Source organism: Periophthalmus magnuspinnatus, chromosome 21, assembly GCF_009829125.3.
Source record: "Periophthalmus magnuspinnatus isolate fPerMag1 chromosome 21, fPerMag1.2.pri, whole genome shotgun sequence".
Lineage (NCBI taxonomy): Eukaryota > Metazoa > Chordata > Actinopteri > Gobiiformes > Gobiidae > Periophthalmus > Periophthalmus magnuspinnatus.
The window spans coordinates 4,393,726-4,414,423 of NC_047146.1; the positions used below are offsets into that span (position 1 = coordinate 4,393,726).

The 20,698-nt window shown below is 43.3% G+C and overlaps 3 protein-coding genes across 3 annotated transcripts; 1 reads left to right on the plus strand and 2 right to left on the minus strand.

Moving 5' to 3' along the window:
• Positions 1-672: 672 nt before the first annotated feature.
• LOC117389495 (trace amine-associated receptor 13c-like) lies at positions 673-1,721 on the minus strand. Its single transcript, XM_033987178.1, has 2 exons — positions 1,558-1,721; positions 673-1,486 (listed from the first exon to the last, which is right to left on the minus strand). The coding sequence occupies exons 1-2, from the start codon at positions 1,719-1,721 to the stop codon at positions 673-675; spliced, it is 978 nt and encodes a 325-aa protein (XP_033843069.1).
• Positions 1,722-11,573: 9,852 nt separating this feature from the next.
• LOC117389584 (trace amine-associated receptor 13c-like) lies at positions 11,574-12,622 on the minus strand. Its single transcript, XM_033987278.1, has 2 exons — positions 12,459-12,622; positions 11,574-12,387 (listed from the first exon to the last, which is right to left on the minus strand). The coding sequence occupies exons 1-2, from the start codon at positions 12,620-12,622 to the stop codon at positions 11,574-11,576; spliced, it is 978 nt and encodes a 325-aa protein (XP_033843169.1).
• Positions 12,623-16,306: 3,684 nt separating this feature from the next.
• Positions 16,307-17,355, plus strand: LOC117389496 (trace amine-associated receptor 13c-like). Its single transcript, XM_033987179.1, has 2 exons — positions 16,307-16,470; positions 16,542-17,355. The coding sequence occupies exons 1-2, from the start codon at positions 16,307-16,309 to the stop codon at positions 17,353-17,355; spliced, it is 978 nt and encodes a 325-aa protein (XP_033843070.1).
• The last annotated feature ends 3,343 nt before the right edge of the window (positions 17,356-20,698 follow it).

A 20,698-nucleotide genomic window follows, 5' to 3' on the forward strand; every position in this document is an offset into this window, starting at 1 on the left:
AAACAAAAAGACCAACTCAAATGTGTAAAGTCCAGACAAACATGGAGCCCAGAACATTTTATTGTTCACAGACATGAAAAAAAAGGTCAAGTAACATTTGTTTATTTTCAAAAAACTTTACAAACTTCATCAGTAAAATGACATCAAATTCAGTTGTAGGATTTATAGTATGGGGTTCAGTATTGTCATGGTATCAATGAGTTTCATATAATTCCTAAAGCTGGGACAGGAAAAACAAACAGAAGGGGTTTAGACAGGAGTTATCACACAGCATCAACAAAACAACAGATAATGTGGATCTTTGCTCTGTGTGAAGAACTACATGAACAAAGAGTAATTACTAAACAGCACAATAACATTTTAAGGGTCTTTGTTGTTTTATTTTATTGAAGTGTGCTGCAAAATCACTCATATTTAGATGGCACAGAATGATCCTGACACACCCCCTGAAAATTCTCATGCAGATCCTAAGACAGAGATAGAGCTGATAAAGATAGAGACTAAAAATCTTCCTTGGTTACACTTTTGTTCTGCCCTCATTCTCTATAGACTCTCATTCTATTAGCTTTTTAAATGTGTTATTAAAAGACATGAATACAAAATACTGGATTGTGACTTCTCAAATGTGCACATTCAACACACTTTACATAAAATAAATACTTTAACGTTCTCTCAAAGAATATTTGCATGAGAAGAATGGGGCTGCACTATTTTCAATGTTACAATTTGTTGTATACATTTTCTAAACCAAGGATAAAATAATGCATAGACAAAAGGGTTTATACATGAGTTAAAGAACCATATCCAAACAGAAAGACGTGTACTAAGGCTGCTTTCTACAATGTCCTCCCCAGTGAAGGATGGGATGTAATAGGGACATAAACACGCTATGAAAACTAAAATAACTATTCCAAGTGTCCTAGCTGCTTTTAGCTCTGATTTTCTGGCCGACATAGTCACAGTTTGATGCAAAGTCACGACTTTAGACTGCATTGAACGAGCTTGAGAGATGACCACCATAAAAATCCTCACATACAGAACCACAATGACAGTGATAGGACTGATGAAGGTAAACACAAAATCAACATTTCCGGTAACATAGTTGAGCACCACCACACACTCTCCATAACATGAACTGTGTGCATCAGGATCAATGAGAAAATCCTTTAAAATTAGACTATAGTAGAAGAGAGCACAGAGCCAACAAGCACAAACACAGAACCTAACCCGGTTTATTGTCACTTTGGTATTGTAATGTAATGGATCACAAATGGCTAAATAACGATCAATTGAAATGAGCACAATAGAACCAATTGCAGATGCTGTTATGGTAAAGACTGTTATATAATACAAAGCACAAAGTTCACTTCCCATGACCCAACAAGTTTCTGTGAGCAGGATTTGAAGTGGAATCGGTAAAAGACCAACAAGGAAATCTGACACAGCCAGAGAGAGGATTAGCAGGTTGGTAGGACTGTGAAGCTGCCTGAAAAGAGAACATTTTCAAATTACAGACCAAATTAAATGACAAAATTCAAATAATGAGCAATGCTTTGCCTGAAGTGTGCGATGGAGATGATGACCAGTAGATTCATTGTCACTGTGAGCAGAGATATTAGAGAGAGCAGGTTGTAGGACAGTAGAGCATCTGATGGAGCAGGCTGGGGCTTTCTGCAGGAGATGTTGTGAAGTTCTGGGAAGCACAGTTCAGTTGTTTCCATGGTTGCAGATGCAGGTTGATGCACAAGACGTCTGCTCTTGAATTCACTGATGTGTGATATTTATGTAGTCTTTGGGTTCATCCTTAACAAACCCTCCCATCTACAGCACTATTTCCTGTGTGTGTCCACTGGGCCTCCCTGAAGTTTGCAAAAATGTAGTTATTATTTTCAGTCAGTTGTGATGTTTCCTCTCATTAAACAGGCTCCATTATAATGAATAGGAAGGAACAGAACTGTTTTTAAACTGATGCTGCACAAAAAGAATCAGCTCCTCCAAATCCAAGGCCATGGTTCTCGACCTGAAAAAGGTGGTTTGCTCTCTCCGGGTGGGTGGAGAGTATCTGCCTCAAATGGAGGAGTTCAAGTATCTCGGGGTCTTGTTCATGAGTGAGGGAAGGATGGAGCGTGAGATTGACAGGCGGATCGGTGCAGCGTCTGCAGTGATGCAGTCGCTGTATCGGTCCGTTGTGGTGAAGAAGAAGCTGAGCCGGAAGGCAAAGCTCTCGATTTACCGGTCAATCTATGTTACTGCCCCCACCTATGGTCATGAGCTCTGGGTAATTACCGAAAGGACATGGTCGTGGATTCAAGCGGCCGAAATGGGTTTCCTCCGCAGAGTGGCTGGGCGCACCCTTAGGGATAGGGTGAGGAGCTCAATCACACGGGAGGAGCTCGGAGTAGAGCCGCTGCTCCTACACATTGAGAGGAACCAGCTGAGGTGGCTCGGGCATCTGTTCAGGATGCCTCCTGGACGCCTCCCTAGGGAGGTGTTCTGGGCATGTCCCAACGGGAGGAGGCCCCGGGGAAGACCCAGGACACGCTGGAGGGACTATGTCTATCGTCTGGCCTGGGAACACCTTGGGATCCCACCGGAGGAGCTGGAGGATGTGTCTGGGGTGAGGGAAGTTTGGGAGTCCCTGCTTAGACTGCTACTCCCGCGACCCGGCCCCGGATAAGCGGAAGAAAATGGATGGATGGATGGGCTGCACAAAAAACTAAAAATGCCACAAACTTCCAATTTTAGAAAAGCTTGAGACTTCCTAGTACACATAGAACATCCCCCATTACACTCCATTTTAGAGGTAATTTTTACATTACCTGTATATATATATATATATATATATATATATATATATATATATATATATATATATATATATATATATATATATATATATATATATATATATACACACACACACACATGGACAAAATTGTTGGTACCCTTAGGTTAATCAAAGAAAACCTCACAATAGTCACAGGCATAACTTGACCAAATTTGTAATAAATAAAAAATTCTATGAAATTTAACCAATGACACATGAGACTTCTGCACCTCTCAGCAGGTACTTTGGCCCACTCCTCATGAGCAAACTGCTCCAGTTGTCTCAGGTTTGCAGGGTGCCTTTTCCAAAGGCATGTTTCAGCTCCTTTCAAAGATGCTCAATATGATTTAGGTCAGAGCTCATAGAAGGCCACTTTAGAATAGTCCAGTGTTTTCCTCTTAGCCATTCTTGGGTGTATTTAGCTGTGTGTTTCTGGTCATTGTCCTGTTGACCTGTGACTGAGACCAAGCTTTCTGACACTGGCCAGCACATTTCTGTCTAGAATCGCTTGATAGTCTTGAGATTTCATTGAACCCTGCACAGATTCAAGACACTTTGACACTCCCAGAAGTTTTGTGGCTTGTCAAGATGTAGTTCGGCAAATTCAAATCTGGCTTTTTTTTATGATTTTATGGTTGTCTCCCACTAAGTCCACTTTAGCTCAAACAACGACGGATGGTGCGATCAAACACTAATGTTCCTTGAGCTTGAAGTTCACCTTTAATCTCTTTGGAAGTTTTTCTTGGCTCTTTTGTTACCATTCGTATTATGCGTCTCTTTGATTTGTCATCGATTTTCCTCCTGAGGCCACATCCAGAGAGGTTGGCTACAGTCCCATGGATCTTGAATTTCTGAATAATATATGCAACTGTAGTCATAAACACAAGTTGATTGTCAAATTAGGTGTCAATCAGAAGATAACATTTGGGTTTATCATTGGGCAGCAGAGTTATTGCTGTCTAAACTATATTGTGTCAGATATCAACAATAAATATAATCTGAAGTACTACATCTGAACGATGTAGTATTCAGGATGTGCAGGTACCAGAATAAACTGGAGAGAGGCTGGAAATAAATTTAGCAAATTTATTTAGCAAAGGTGGCACCTCTAAAACACTTAAGGCAAGCAATCAGCAATTTAGTAAAGGAAGGTAAAGTGTCCAGTGCTATTCCACATCAGAGTACACACTAATCAATATAAATACAATATATCCAATATAAAACACAACCAATCCAATAAAAACATTAGAATAGTTTGGGCACTTCACTATACTATGACATATTGCACCATTGCCCAAATTTTATTAAAGCTATATAAAGTGCCGAGGTGCAAGAATTATAAATTATAGGCCCCTATGCACTTAGTAAAATTAAACAATAGTGGGATAAAACAGTGACAAGTATATAAACTGCTCATGTTCCTTTGCCAAATTTGAGTTCAAATGTTTGTACCCGTCTTCCTTTAACTTATCACCCATGAAACAAGTGCTCGGTGCCACTTCTCTCCATGTGGTGGATGGCTGGAGGTAGTCTGAGAACATGCATAAGCTCTTTTTAATGTCTATACGCTGCAGGAGACGTGTAGTGTTTTCGACCAAAGCAAGTAGTAAAAGGGGGCGCGTCATTACGCACGGCAATATGAGCCCTCACTTACGAACGGTCACGCCTACTCCTGCTACAATTCCACCCATTACACATAACTCTCCACAGGAACGTGCCAGAGCTTCCCCCATGCGCACAGATAAGATGCTATTATGTGCACATCTTTTAGCCAGGATAATGCAAACTGCAGAATAAAAAACTTTCAATCAATAGACAAATGAACTGTAATTCATACAACTGAACACAAATGTGCCAGCGCGCATGGTTCACAGAAGCAATGTTAAGGATTATACATGATATATTTTACCTACAATTATGTCAATAGCAGAATAAACCATGCTTAACGATAGAGACCAGCATTAAATCCATAAAAAAAATAAGGTCCTCCACTCCTGAGTCCACCGTGGAATCTTTACTCTTTGACACGAACCGCTCCAGGTCCGAGATGCCTCTAGTTTAACTTGTGCAAACATCCACAGTGTCCTTGATCACGTACTTTCTTTTTTTTGTCCATTTCAGCATGTTTAGAATGACAAACCGTTGCAAAACAACAAAAAGGGCCCTCGATTCACCCAATTTCTTTACGTACTTGTCATGCTCCGTCTGTTTACAGAAAACTATGATATGCCATACATTGTCGTGTTCTGCTGCTCATTGGCCGTAAGAGGAAAACATCACTACATGTATGTAATGTAATGGTTTGATTCTACAAGGGGGAGAGTGGGGCGTGAACTTTCAGTCATCTGTAGCACTGATTCACTGTCTGGGGCTCCAGTAACCCACAACCCCCACCTTATTGGACAACATTGGTGTCAATCAGAAGCTAACATGTTTGTTTAGCACTCAAGAACAAAGTATGCACTGTCTGACATTTATTATGCCTGAAATTGACAAAAGAATGCAAAAAAGTGACCTTGCAGATTTCACGTTTGGAATACTTTCCTGCAGCAGATTCGACATGAAGGATCTAATTTATTTTGTGGACATAATTTCTTCATTGGATTATATTCTCTGGATTTATATAAGATGTATAAAATATAAGATGTGCCACATTAACATCTCATCTGTGCGCATGGGTGAGGTGCGCTCTGGCACGTTCCTGTGGAGAGTTATGGATCAGACTTTGTTTATTGTTGATATCTGGCAGAATATAGTTCAGACAGATAAGCACAGAAGTTAACAAGTGTCATTGCTATGACAGAGTGGGCAAACACCAGAACGTTGTACTGGAACTGGAAACATGAGGCAGTGTCGTGCCGTAAAGGCGATTATAATCATGCGCGATGATCATGATTTCTAAAAAATGCCATCCATCCATCCATCCATTTTCTTCCGCTTATCCGGGGCCGGGTCGCGGGGGCAGCAGTCTAAGCAGGGACTCCCAGACTTCCCTCACCCCGGACACGTCCTCCAGCTCCTCCGGTGGGACCCCAAGGTGTTCCCAGGCCAGCCGAGAGACATAGTCCCTCCAGCGTGTCCTGGGTCTTCCCCGGGGCCTCCTCCCGGTGGGACATGCCCAGAACACCTCCCTAGGGAGGCGTCCAGGAGGCATCCTGAGCAGATGCCCGAGCCACCTCAGCTGGTTCCTCTCAACGTGTAGGAGCAGCGGCTCTACTCCGAGCTCCTCCCGTGTGACCGAGCTCCTCACCCTATCCCTAAGGGTGCGCCCGGCCACTCTGCGGAGGAAACCCATTTCAGCCGCTTGTATCCGCGATCTTGTCCTTTCGGTCATTACCCAAAGCTCATGACCATAGGTGAGGGTAGGAACGTAGATTGACCGGTAAATCGAGAGCTTCGCCTTCCGGCTCAGCTCCTTCTTTACCACAACGGACCGATACAGCGACCGCATCACTGCAGACGCTGCACCGATCCGCCTGTCAATCTCCCGCTCCATCCTTCCCTCACTCGTGAACAAGACCCCAAGATACTTGAACTCCTCCACTTGGGGCAGAGACTCACCACCCACCCGGAGAGAGCAAACCACCTTTTTCCGGTCGAGAACAATGGCCTCGGATTTGGAGGAGCTGATTCTCATTCCAGCCGCTTCACACTCGGCTGCAAACCACCCCAGTGCCTGCTGCAGGTCCTGGCTCGAAGAAGCCATCAGGACAACATCATCTGCAAACAGCAGAGATGAAATCCTGTGGTTCCCAAACCAGGCCCCCTCCGGCCCCTGGCTGCGCCTAGAAATTCTGTCCATAAATATAATGAACAGAACCGGTGACAAAGGGCAGCCCTGGCGGAGTCCAACATGCACCGGGAACAGGTCTGACTTACTGCCGGCAATGCGAACACAGCTCCTGCTCCAGTCATACAGGGACCGGACAGCCCTTAGCAAAGAGCCCCGGACACCATACTCCCAGAGCACCCCCCAAAGGACACCACGAGGGACACGGTCGAATGCCTTCTCCAGATCCACAAAACACATGTGGACTGGTTGGGCAAACTCCCATGAGCCCTCGAGGACCCGATGAAGAGTATAGAGCTGGTCCAGTGTTCCACGACAAGGACGAAAACCACACTGCTCCTCCTGAATCCGAGGTTCGACTATCGGTCGGATTCTCCTCTCCAGTACCCTGGAATAGACCTTACCGGGAAGGCTGAGGAGTGTGATTCCCCTGTAATTGGAACACACCCTTCGGTCCCCCTTCTTATACAGAGGGACCACCACCCCGGTCTGCCATTCCACAGGTACTGTCCCCGACCGCCACGCGATGTTGCAGAGACGTGTCAGCCAAGACAGCCCCACAACATCCAGAGACTTGAGGTACTCAGGACGGATCTCGTCCACCCCCGGAGCCTTGCCACCGAGGAGCTTGCCAACCACCTCAGTGACTTCAGCCAGGGTGATGGACGAGTCCGCCTCTGGGTCCCCAGTTTCTGCTTCCTCCTCGGAAGACGTGACAGTGGGATTGAGGAGATCCTCAAAGTATTCCTTCCACCGCCCGACAACATCCCCAGTCGAGGTCAGCAGCTCTCCACCCGCACTGTAAACAGTGTTGGTGAAGCACTGCTTCCCCCTCCTGAGGCGTCGGACGGTTTGCCAGAATCTCTTTGAGGCCGTCCGATAGTCCTTCTCCATGGCCTCCCCGAACTCCTCCCAACCCCGAGTTTTTGCCTCTGTGACCGCCCGAGCCACGGCACGCTTGGCCCGCCGGTACTCATCAGCTGCCTCAGGAGTCCCACGAGCCAACATGGCTCGATAGGACTCCTTCTTCAGCTTGACGGCATCCCTTACTTCCGGTGTCCACCACCGGGTTCGGGGATTGCCGCCGCGACAAGCACCACAGACCTTACGACCACAGCTACGAGCAGCCGCATCACCAATAGAGGTGGAGAACATGGCCCACTCGGAGTCCATGTCTCCAACCTCCCCCGGGATCAGGGAGAAGCTCTCCCGGAGGTGGGAGTTGAAGACCCCTCTGACAGAGGGCTCCGCCAGACGTTCCCAGCAGACCCTCACAATGCGCTTGGGCCTGCCAGGTCTGTCCGGCTTCCTCCTCCGCCAGCGGATCCAACTCGCCACCAGGTGGTGATCAGTTGACAGCTCCGCCCCTCTCTTCACCCGAGTGTCCAAGACACGCGGTCGGAGGTCAGATGACACGATAACAAAGTCGATCATCGACCTCCGACCTAGAGTGTCCTGGTGCCACGTGCACCGATGGACACCCTTGTGCTCGAACATGGTGTTTGTTATGGACAAGCTGTGACTAGCACAGAAGTCCAATAACAAAACACGGCTCGGGTTCAGATCGGGGAGGCCGTTCCTCCCAATCACGCCCCTCCAAGTGTCACTGTCGTTACCCACATGGGCGTTGAAGTCCCCCAGGAGAACAACGGAGTCCCCGGTTGGTGCACTGTCTAGTACCCCTCCCAGGGACTCCAAGAAGGCCGGGTACTCTGCACTGCTGTTTGGTCCGTAGGCCGACACAACAGTGAGAGACCTGTCCCCGACCCGAAGGCGCAGGGACACGACCCTCTCGTTCACCGGAGTGAACCCCAACACGCAGCGGCTGAGCTGTGGGGCAATGAGCAAGCCCACACCAGCTCGCCGCCGCTCCCCGCAGGCAACGCCAGAGAAATGGAGAGTCCAACCCCTCTCAAGAAGTTGGGTTCCAGAGCCCAAGCTGTGCGTGGAGGTGAGGCCGACTATATCTAGCCGGTAACGCTCAACCTCCCGCACAAGCTCAGGCTCCTTCCCCCCCAGCGAGGTGACGTTCCACGTCCCAAGAGCTAGTCTCCATGTCCGGAGATCCGGTCGTCGAGGTCCCCGCCTTCGACTGCCGCCCGGATCTCTTTGCACCCGCCCCGCATGGCTCCTCCCGCAGGTGGTGGGTCCACGGGAGGACGGCCCCACGTCGTTCCTTCGGGCTGGGCCCGACCGGGCCCCGTGGGGAAAGGCCCGGCCACCAGGCGCTCGCTGGCGAGCACCCACCCCAGGCCTGGCTCCAGGGTGGGGCCCCGGTAACGCCAGTCCGGGCAACGTAACTGGCCTTGATCTTCTTCTTTCCATGGGGGTTAAAAAATGCCATGAACGATTAATTGTGGACCTTTTTTTTATCATGATTAATGATATTATCGTATATCGTCCCATCCCTATTGCCCAGGCGGTGTGTTTGGGATCATTGTCATGCTGAAAGACCTAGTCTTGTTTCATCTTCAGTGCCCATGCTGATGGAAGGAGGTTTTCACTCAAAATCTCACAATACATGGCCCCATTCATTCTTTCCTTTACACGGATCAGTTGTTCTGGTCCCTTTGCAGAAAAAGAGCCCCAAAGCATGATGTTTCCACCCTCATGCTTCACAGTAGGTATGGTGTACTTTGGATGCAACTCAGCATTCTTTCTCCTCTAAACGCGACAATATGAGTTTTTACCAAAAAGATCTATTTCGGTTTATTCTGACGATATGACATTCTTCCAATCCTCTTTTGGATCATCCAAATGCTCTCTAGTAACATTCAGATGGACCTGGACATGTACTGGCTTAAGCAGGGGATACGTTTGGCACTGCAGAAGTCCCTTGCAGCGTAGTGTGTTAATGAAGGTAGCCTTTGTTACTTTGCTCCCAGGTCTCTGCATTTTATTCACTAGGTCCCACGGGTGAGATCTTGCATGGAGCCCCAGATCGAGGGAGATTGTCAGTGGTCTTGTATGTCTTCCATTTTCTAATTGCTCCCACAGTTGATTTCTTCACACCAAGCTGCATACCTATTGCAGATTCAGTCTTCCCAGCCTGGTGCAAATCTACAATTATTTTTTTTGACCCTCAAACAGGTGCCATTAATACAGGTAACCAGTGGAGGAGATGGCTGCTTACATTGTTGTTTTCAATCACTTGTGTAAATATCCTAGTTGTGATGTTTTTTTCTCAAAGACAATTACTGTAATTACATAGTTGTAAGGAGTAAAGTTTCAGTATTAACTTATTTTTCCAGCTCATCCACTGTTCTTGGCTTGGATCCAGAAACCACAATCAGGGACTTGTGTAGTCTGCTTATCAAAAAATATGCCTGATTAAAAAAAAAAAAAGAAAGGAAGAAATGATTACAGGGCGACTGAACAACATCATGGATTTCTGCAGAATCAATGAGCAAGGAATTAAACGCTGTTCATCTAAAGAGAGAGGAATTTCATTTTGTTCAAAATGATGGGTAACCAGTCACCTCCTTAGTTACATATGCATTACTGTAATAACCAAATGTCCACCCAACACAGCAGATGACTGGGTCTACTGATGGATTCGCTTACAATGTGCACATGGGACGATCGCATCAAGCTCTATGGCCGCTCCAACATCTGTCTTGAGGATGATGGCCTCAGCCCATCCAGTGCTACAACAGAGTCTTATTGCACATGTGCAGATTCCCACGCTGGTGGACACAGCTCCATCTGCATTCTACGAGGGACAGACAGATTCGGGCTTACAACGGGTCACCTCCAGCAGAGAATGTGCATGGGTGTAGTCCACACTACATAGAGAAGTTCACAGACGCTACCAAGGCGTATAGCGCTCACTGGCGGCACTGGCTAAATAATTTCTTTGAGATGCCTTTCCAGCTGGCATAGAAACAATAGTGAAGCTCATAGCTGGGTTCACACAACTCTACAGTTTACTACAGTCTAGTGACTGTAATTTTATAACCTATGGAACAAATGCAAGGTGATCCCCACCATATCCATGCAAGTTATTAAACTGAAGCATTGCACAGTCATCCAGAATGTTAGATTGTTAAAGAACATGAAAAAAAGAACAAGAAATGTGTTGTCTAATGTCTAACAGGAGTGTGCATCTCAGTTATTGGTCACTGACTTATTGTTATGCAACACAAAGGTTTATTCCCAAACGAAACATTAACGGAGATTATTATTTACATTTAAGAAGGCCTCGCATTTTGACCGTGTCATTATCAGTGGTGTGGTCTGGTGTGTGTGTGTGTGTGTGTATGGGTGTTTGTGCGTGTGTAGTATATAAAACAAAAAGGCCAACTCAAATGTGCAGAGTCCAGACAAACTTAGAGCCCAGAACATTTTATTGTTCACAGACATGAAAAACAGGTCAAGTAACATTTGTTTATGTGCAAAAAACTTTACAAACTTCCTCAGTAAAATTACATCAAATTCAGTTGTAGGATTTATAGTATGGGGTTCAGTATTGTCATGGTATCAATGAGTTTCATATAATTCCTAAAGCTGGGACAGGAAAAACAAACAGAAGGGGTTTAGACAGGAGTTATCACACAGCATCAACAAAACAAAAGGTAATGTGGATCTTTGCTCTGTGTGAAGAACTACATGAACAAAGAGTAATTACTAAACAGCACAATAACATTTTAAGGGTCTTTGTTGTTTTATTTTATTGAAGTGTGCTGCAAAATCACTCATATTTAGATGGCACAGAATGATCCTGACACACCCCCTGAAAATCCTCATGCAGATCCTAAGACAGAGATAGAGCTGATAAAGATAGATACTAAAAATCTTCCTTGGTTACATTTTTGTTCTGCCCTCATTCTCTATAGACTCTCATTCTATTATCTTTTTAAATGTGTTATTAAAAGACATGAATACAAAATACTGGATTGTGACTTCTTAAATGTGCACATTCAACACTTTACATGAAATAAATACTTTAACGTTCTCTCAAAGAATATTTGCATGAGAAGAATGGGGCTGCACTATTTTCAATGTTACAATTAGTTTTATACATTTCCTAAACCAGGGATAAAATAATGCATAGACAAAAGGGTTTACACAGGAGTTAATGAACCATAGCCATGTAACAAGAGGTGTAGCAGTGCTGCTGTCTACAATGTCCTCCCCAGTGAAGGATGGGATGTAATAGGGACATAAACACGCTATGAAAACTAAAATAACTATTCCAAGTGTCCTAGCTGCTTTTAGCTCTGATTTTCTGGCCGACATAGTCACAGTTTGATGCAAAGTCACGACTTTAGACTGCACTGAACGAGCTTGAGAGACGACCACCATAAAAATCCTCACATACAGAACCACAATGACAGTGACAGGGCCAATAAAGGTACAGACTAAATCAACATTTCCAGTAACATAGTTGAGCACCACCACACACTCTCCATAACATGAACTTCCTACATCAGGATTGATGAGAAAATCCTTAAAAATCAGACTATTGTAGATGAGAGCACAGAGCCAACAAGCACAAACACAGAACCTAACCCGGTTTACTGTCACTTTGGTATTGTAATGTAATGGATCACAAATGGCTAAATAACGATCAACTGAAATGAGCACAATATTACCGATCGAAGAGGCAGTTATGGTAAAATCTGTCATGTAATACAAAATGCACAGTGTACTTCCCAGGATCCAACAGGCTTCTGTTAGAAGGATTTCAACTGGAATCAGCAAAAGGCCAACAAGGAAATCTGACACAGCCAGAGAGAGGATTAGCAGGTTGGTAGGACTGTGAAGCTGCCTGAAAAGAGAACATTTTCAAATTACAGACCAAATTAAATGACAAGATTCAAATAATGAGCAATGCTTTGCCTGAAGTGTGCGATGGAGATGATGACCAGTAGATTCATTGTCACTGTGAGCAGAGATATTAGAGAGAGCAGGTTGTAGGACAGTAGAGCGTCTGATGGAGCAGGCTGGGGCTTTCTGCAGGAGATGTTGTGAAGCTCTGGGAAGCACAGCTCAGCTGTTTCCATGGTTGCAGATGCAGGTTGATTCACAAGACGTCTGCTCTTGAATTCACTGATGTGTGATATTTATGTAGTCTTTGGGCTCATCCTTAACAAACCCTCCCACCTACAGCACTATTTCCTTTGTGTGTCCCCTGGGCCTCCCTGAAGTTTGCAAAATTGTAGTTGTTGTTCTCAATCACATCTGTAAATATCTAAGTTGTGATGTGTCTTTTCATCAGTTATTAGTTCTTTTCAGTTATTATAATTGCATGGCCCTAGAGTGGCTGCTACCTTTATTCCTCATTTAAGACAAAGGTCTGTTAGAGTAAAGGTTCTGTTTTAACTGATTTTTTTCAGCTCATCCATTATTCTTGGCTTGAATCCAGAAAACACACTTCTCCAATACTTTACAAAGATCTGAGTCTGATCACTGTTGAATCTCCCTGAATTCAGATGAGCACAAGTGATACGTTTGCGTGATCTGTCTATCAAAACAAATATGGCTTCTTACGAGAAAGAAACAAAGAAAAAAAATATATCACAGGGGGACTGAACAACATCATGGGTTTCTGCAGAGTCAGTGAGTGAAGACTTAAACACTGTCAGTTTAACGTGACAGGAATTTCATGTAGTTTCTTAGTTTCATATGCCCATGTATCCATTTTCTTCAACCTCTCCAGGGCCAGGTCGCAGGGGTCCCTCATCTCAGACATGCTCCGGGGCCCCATGTGTTGATTGGTGCAATGTCCCAGTGTCTGGCCACTCCTGGGCCTTCGCCTGCAGCTGCCACACCTTAAAAGGACCTGTCCTCTGCCACTTGGTGCTGCTGGATTCTCTTTGTGAACTGCATGCCACTTTCGACCTGTGTCTGTGAATCTGTTGTAACTTTAACCTTGTAAAATCAAGACATTTGTAGTCCTTTGAATTAGTTTTGATACTTTTTTGTTTTGGTCTTTTGTGATTTATGCTGTACCATGGAAAACTATGGCATGCCATACATCATCATGTGCCGCTGCTCATTGGCTGTAACGGGAAAATGTCACTAAATGTGTGTAATGTAATTGGTTGATTCTACAAGGGGGAGAGTGGGGCATAAACTTTCAGTCATCTGTAGCACTGATTCACTGTCTGGGGCTCCAGTAACTCACAACCCCCACTTTATTGTCCAACTTGGGTGTCAATCACAAGCTAATGCAACTGTTTAGAATTCAATCAAAGTTGGTGCTGTCTGAAGTTTGTTATGCCTGAAATCGACAAAAGAACTGCAAAAAAGTGACCTTGCAGATTTCACATTTAGAATACTTTCCTCCAGCAGATTCAACATGGAGGATGTAACTTATTTTGTGGATATAATTTCTTCACTGATTATATTCTTTGGACCAGTACGGAACAAATGAGACCAACGTTCTGGCAATATGTTGATGTTTGACAGAACCAGAGCCCTCAAAGTTAAGTGAAGTCCAGTTTTTGTTTGTTTTTTTTTTTTTGTTTTTTTTTTTGCTTTTCTTTAAAAACAACTTTCCTGTCACCACTGTGGTGATTGCAGGGGAAATGGTTTCCATATTCGAAAAGTCGAGTGACATAGCTTTCATTTGAAGTGTAGATTGTTTTTGTGGGTGGTGCAGAAATATATGTACAGTGCGGCATAAAAGTATTTAATCAGCCACCAATTGTGCAAGTTTTCCCACTAAAAAAGATGAGAGAACTGTAATTTTCATCCTAGGTACACTTGAAGTACGACATACAAGTGAGAGAAAAAAAAAATCGAGAAAATCACATTGTCTGATTTTTAAAGAATTTATTTGCAAATTATGGTGGAAAATAAGTATTTGGTCAATAAGAAAAGTTCATCTCAATACTTTGTTATATATCCTTCATTGGCAATGACAGAGGTCAAATGTTTTCTTAAGTCTCCACAATGTTTTCAAACACTGTTGCTATTAGTTCGTCCCATTCCTCCTGCCTATCTCTAGAGTAATGATGTTTTGGGGCTGTCGCTGGGCAACACGGACTTTCAACTCCCTCCAAAGATTTTCTATAGGGTTGAGAGCTAGAGACTGGCAAGCTTCTTACAAAGCCACTCTTTCATTGCTCAGTGGTGTGTTTGGGATCATTGTCATGCTGAGAGACCCAGCTATGTTTCATCTTCAATGGTCTTACTGATGGAAGGAGGTTTTCACTCAAAATCTCACGCTACATGGCCCCATTCATTCTTTCCTTTACACGGATCAGTCGTCCTGGTCCCTTTGCAGAAAAACAGCCCCAAAGCATGATGTTTCCACCCCCATGCTTCACAGTAGGTATGTGTGCTTTGGGTACAGCTTGGCATTCTTTCTCCTCCAAACACAACAAGTTGCGTTTTTACCAAAAGGTTCTATTTCGGTTTCATCTGACCATATGATATTCTCCCAGTGCTCTGCTGGATCATCCCAATGCTAGCTAGCAAACTCCAAATGGGGCTAGACATGTACTGGCTTAAGCAGGGGGACAAATCTGGCACTGCAGGATTTGAGTCCCTTGCGGCATAGTGTGTTACTGATGGTTGCCTTTGTTACTTTGGCCCCAGCTTTCTGCAGGTCATTCACTAGGGCCCCCATGTGCTTCTGGGATTTTTGCTCACCAGTCTTTTGATCATGTTGATACCACAGGTTGAGATCTTGCGTGGAGGCCAGATCGAGGGAGATTATTAGTGGTCTTGTATGTCTTCCATTTTCTAATTACCTATTGTAGATTCAGTTTTCCCAGCCTGGTGCAAGTCTTCAGATTTATTTGTGGTGTCCTTTGACAGCTCTTTGGTCTTGGCCATAGTGGAGTTTGGAGTCTGACTGTTTGAGGTTGTGGACAGGTGTCTTCTACAAGTTCAAAGAGGAGTTTCTTAAAGTTACAGGTCTGTGAGAGCTACAAATCTTGCTTGTTTGTAGGTGATCAAATACTTATTTTATCAAGAAATTTACAAATTAATTCCTTAAAACTCCTAAAAAATGAGTTCCTGGATTCTTTCCCCGCATTGTGTCCCTCATAGTTTAAGTGAACCTATTAAGAAAATTACAGGCCTCTCTCATCTTTTGAAGCGGGACAACTTGTACAATTGGTCGGCTGACTAAATACTTTTTTACCACACTGTATATTACTACAGAGTTGTAAAACATACTTTACAGCTTTACAATACACTTTGGTATTATAATGTAATGGATCACAAATGGCTAAATAAGGATTTATTGAAATGAATGCAATGTTATCAATTGCAGATGCTGTTATGGAAAAGATTGTTAAATTATGCAAAGCACAGAGCACACTTCCCATGAACCAGCAGGTTTCTGTGAGCAGGATTTGGCAAGACCAACACGGAAATCTGACACAGTCAGAGAGAGGATTAGCAGGTTGGTAGGTCTGTGAAGCTGCCTGAAAAGAGAAGATTTTCAAATTACAGACCAACTTAAATGACAAGAATAGAGGTAGCTGCCACTCCACAACCACGTAATTAGAGTAATTGTTTTATGAGATGATACATCACAACTTCAATATTTACTGAGTGATTGAAAACAACAACTACATTTTTGTAAACTTCAGGGAGGCCCAGTGGACACACACAGGATATAGTGCTGTAGATGGGAGGGTTTGTTAAGGATGAACCCAAAGACTATATAAATATCACACATCAGTGAATTCAAGAGCAGACATCTTGTGCATCAACCTGCATCTGCAACCATGGAAACAACTGAACTGTGCTTCCCAGAGCTTCACAACATCTCCTGCAGAAAGCCCCAGCCTGCTCCATCAGACGCTCTACTGTCCTACAACCTGCTCTCTCTAATATCTCTGCTCACAGTGACAATGAATCTACTGGTCATCATCTCCATCGCACACTTCAGGCAAAGCATTGTGCATTATTTGAATCTTGTCATTTAACTTGGTCTGTAATTTGAACATGTTCTCTTTTCAGGCAGCTTCACAGTCCTACCAACCTGCTAATCCTCTCTCTGGCTGTGTCAGATTTGCTCGTTGGCCTTTTGTTGATTCCAGTTGAAATTTTTCTGACACAGGCCTGTTGGATCATGGGAAGTGAACTTTGTGCTTTGTATTATATGACAGACTTTACCATAAGTGCTTCCACAATTGGTAATATTGTGCTCATTTCAGTTGATCGTTATTTAGCCATTTGTGATCCATTACATTACAATACCAAAGTGACAGTAAACCGGGTTAGGTTCTGTGTTTGTGCTTGTTGGCTCTGCACTATCATCTACAATAGTGTGGTTTTTCAGGATTTTCTCATCAATCCCAATGCAGGAAGTTCATGTTATGGAGAGTGTGTATTGGTGCTCAACCATGTTAATGGAAATGTTGATTTTGTGTTTACCTTCATCAGTCCTATCACTGTCATTGTGGTTCTGTATGTGAGGATTTTTATGGTGGTCGTCTCTCAAGCTCGTTCAATGCAGTCTAAAGTCGTGACTTTGCATCAAACTGTGACTATGTCGGCCAGAAAATCGGAGCTAAAAGCAGCTAGGACACTTGGAATAGTTATTTTAGTTTTCATAGCGTGTTTATGTCCCTATTACATCCCATCCTTCACTGGGGAGGACATTGTAGAAAGCAGCACTGCTACACCTGTCGTTGTCTGGTTTTGGTTCTTTAATTCGTGTATAAACCCATTTATCTATGCATTATTTTATCCCTGGTTTAGAAAATGTATAAAACTAATAATCACATTGCAAATACTGCAACCCCATTCTTCTCATGCAAATGTTCTTTGAGTTATTCCAGTGCTGATTTTGTATGACGTCTATTTCAAAGTCTCAAGCCAGTATTTTATATTGATGTCACATTTAAAAAGACAATGTAAAAAGACTCTTTTGAAAATGTATAAAAACCAAAGTCATTTTTTATCAACACTATCCCTGATTTGTATTTTCAGGGAGTATCTCAGGGTAATCCAGTCTAGTCTAAATATGAGTTATTTTGCAGCACACTTCAGTGAGAAAACCATACATAAGAGCAGCCAAGACTATTAAAATGTTATTGTGCTATTTATAATTAATCTTTGTTTATGTTTTTCTTCACACAGAGGAAAGATCCACATTATCTGTTGTTTTGTTGATGCTGTGTGATAACTCCTGTCTAAACCCCTTCTGTTTGTTTTCTTACCCCAGCTTTAAGAATTATAAAACACTCATTGATACCGTGAAAATACTATACTACATTATACAAATCCTACAACTGAATTTGATGTAATTTTACTGATGAAGTTTGTAAAGTTGTTTGCACATAAACAAATGTTGCTTGACCTGTTATTCATGTCTGCGAATAATAAAATGTTCTGGGCTCCAGGTTTGTCTGGACTCTGCACATTTGAGTTGGTCTTTTTGTTTTACGCACCACCTTTTGTGAATAAACCTTTGTTTTGCATAACAATATGTCAGTGGCCAATAACTGAGATGCATGCTCCTGTTAGACATTAGACAACACATTTCTTGTTCTTTTTTCTAGTTCTTTTAATCTCTAAAGGAAGTTATTATAGTAAAGCATTAGCCTATTCAATGTTTCACTTCAGCAACTTATGCCGTGGCGGTTGCTTGCATTTGACTGTTATAGGCCTTTAAATTACAGTTCATTGACATAACTATAGTTCTATGCGTATGCGTGAGCCCACCTACAGACTTTGCTATTAGTTACCTATCTCTGCCGCCGAGCCAGCCTGAGAGAGATCAAAGCAGTCATTGCAGCAATCATGCCCATAGCCTGGCACATGCCAGCAAACAGGGTGTCCTTTAAATACAGGTCCGCCAGGTTCATATTTCCTTTCTTCAAATCAGCTTATAGATGAAGATCCTGCTGAGCTGGAAGGGCTCGCACACACTCACAAAGAACTATCGCGTGCATCAAGCAACTAATTTAAAAAGCTTCTATTCTACACATCTTGGTCAAATGATAAGGAAAAAGAATGTATAACATATATTAAAAAGAATTTATAACATATATTTAAAAAAAATGCATAACATATTAAAAAGAATGTCAAAAAAGAATGCATAACATATATTATTAAAATAATGAATAACAATGAAAGAGCAAGAGAGAAAAAGAATGCATCATTTTTTATAATATCTATCCATTATTTTTGTTATTACTTATCTCAATAATATATATTATGAATGATTTTAATAATATATCTTATAACTTATTCTTTTTAATATACATGTAATATATGTATTCTTTTTTTATATATATATATATATATATATATATATATATATATATATATATATATATATATATATATATATATATATATATATATATATATATATATATCCTCTGCGGGTGATCTCATCTCCTCTTTTTCCAAGCTTGGGAGCTTGAGGGTTCTGCACAGTATCTTTGCTGTTCCTGTATTGCACTTTCCTGGACTGAGATGTCTGATGTTTTTCCTGGGATCTGTTGTAGCCACTCCTCCAGTTTGGGGGTCACTGCCCCGAGTGCTCCAATGACCACGGACAACACTGATAACTTCACCTTCCAGGCCTTCTCCAGCTCTTCTTTGAGTCCCTGGTATTTCTCTAGTTTCGCATGTTCCTTTTTCTTGATGTTCCCATCACTTGGTTCTGCGATGTCACCACAACGGCTTTGCTCTGTTGTTTATTCACCACCACTGTGTCTGGTTGGACCATCACCGTTCTGTCACTCTGTATCTGGAAGTTCCACAGGATCTTGGCTCAATCATTCTCCACTATCTTTGGAAATTTCTCCCACCTTGACCTTGGAGTTTCCAGTCCGTACTCTGTGCAGATGTTTCTGTACACTATGCCCGCCACTTGGTTATGCCGCTCCATGTTTTCTTTCCCTGCAGCATCTTACACCCTACAGTTATGTGCTAGATTGTCTCAGGGGCCTCTTTGCACAGCCTACACCTTGGGTCTTCTCTGGTGTGGTAGATCTGGGCCTCTATCGCTCTAGTGCTCAAGGCCTGCTCCTGTGCAGCCAGGATGAGTGCCTCTGTGCTGTCCTTCAGTCCAGCTTTCTCAAGCCACTGGTAGGATTTCTTGATATCAGCCACTTCAGTTATGTTCCGGTGGTACATCGCGTGCAGGGGCTTGTCCTTCCATGATGGTTCCTCCAGCACCTTTTCCTCTGCATTCTTCTGTCTGAGACATTCGCTGAGCACATCATCTGTTGAGGCCTTGTCTTTTATGTACTTATGGATCTTGGATGTTTCATCTTGAACTGTGGCTCTCACACTCAATAGTCCTCAACCTCCTTCCTTACGGCTCACATACAGTCTCAGGGTGCTGGATTTAGTATGGAACCCGCCATGCATGGTCAGGAGTTTTCAGGGCTTAACATCTGTGGTCTGTATCTCCTCCTTTGGCCAGCTTATGATTCCTGCTGAGCATCTGATTACTGGAAGTGCGTAGCTGTTTATTGCTTGGGTCTTATTCTTGCCATTGAGCTGACACCTTAGGACTTCCCTTACTCGTCAGAGGTATTTCGCTGTGGCTGCTTCCCTTCTTTCCTCTTCAAGGTTGCCATTTGCTTGTGGAATACCAAGGTACTTGTAACTGTCCTCAATGTCTGCTATTGTTCATTTTGGTAGTGAGACTCTTTCTGTGTGGACTACCTTCCCCCTCTCTGTAAACGATCTGGTTACACTTCTGTGCTGTAGATCTTGGTGGTGTGGATCAGTGAGTCAATATCTCGCTCATTCTTAGCGTACAACTTGATGTCATCCATGTAGAGGAGGTGACTGATGGTGGCCCAATTTCTGAGTTGGTATCCATAGCCAGTGTTTTTGATGATTTGGCTGAGGGGGTTCAGATCTATGCAGAACAGCAGTGGGACCAGTGCGTTTCCTTGGTATATGCCACATTTGATGGTCACTTGTGCAAGTGGCTAGCCATTGGCCTCAAGGGTGGTTTTCCACAACCTCATTGAATACAGAGTCCTGTAGATGTTGTACAGTTACAGACACTCAGTGATCCACGTGTGTGGCATTCAGTCGTAGGCTTTTTTGTAATCAATACAGGCAGTGCACAGGTTAGTCTTACGGGTTCTGCAATCTCGGGCAACTGTTTGGTCTACCAGGAGCTGGTGTTTGGCTCCTGT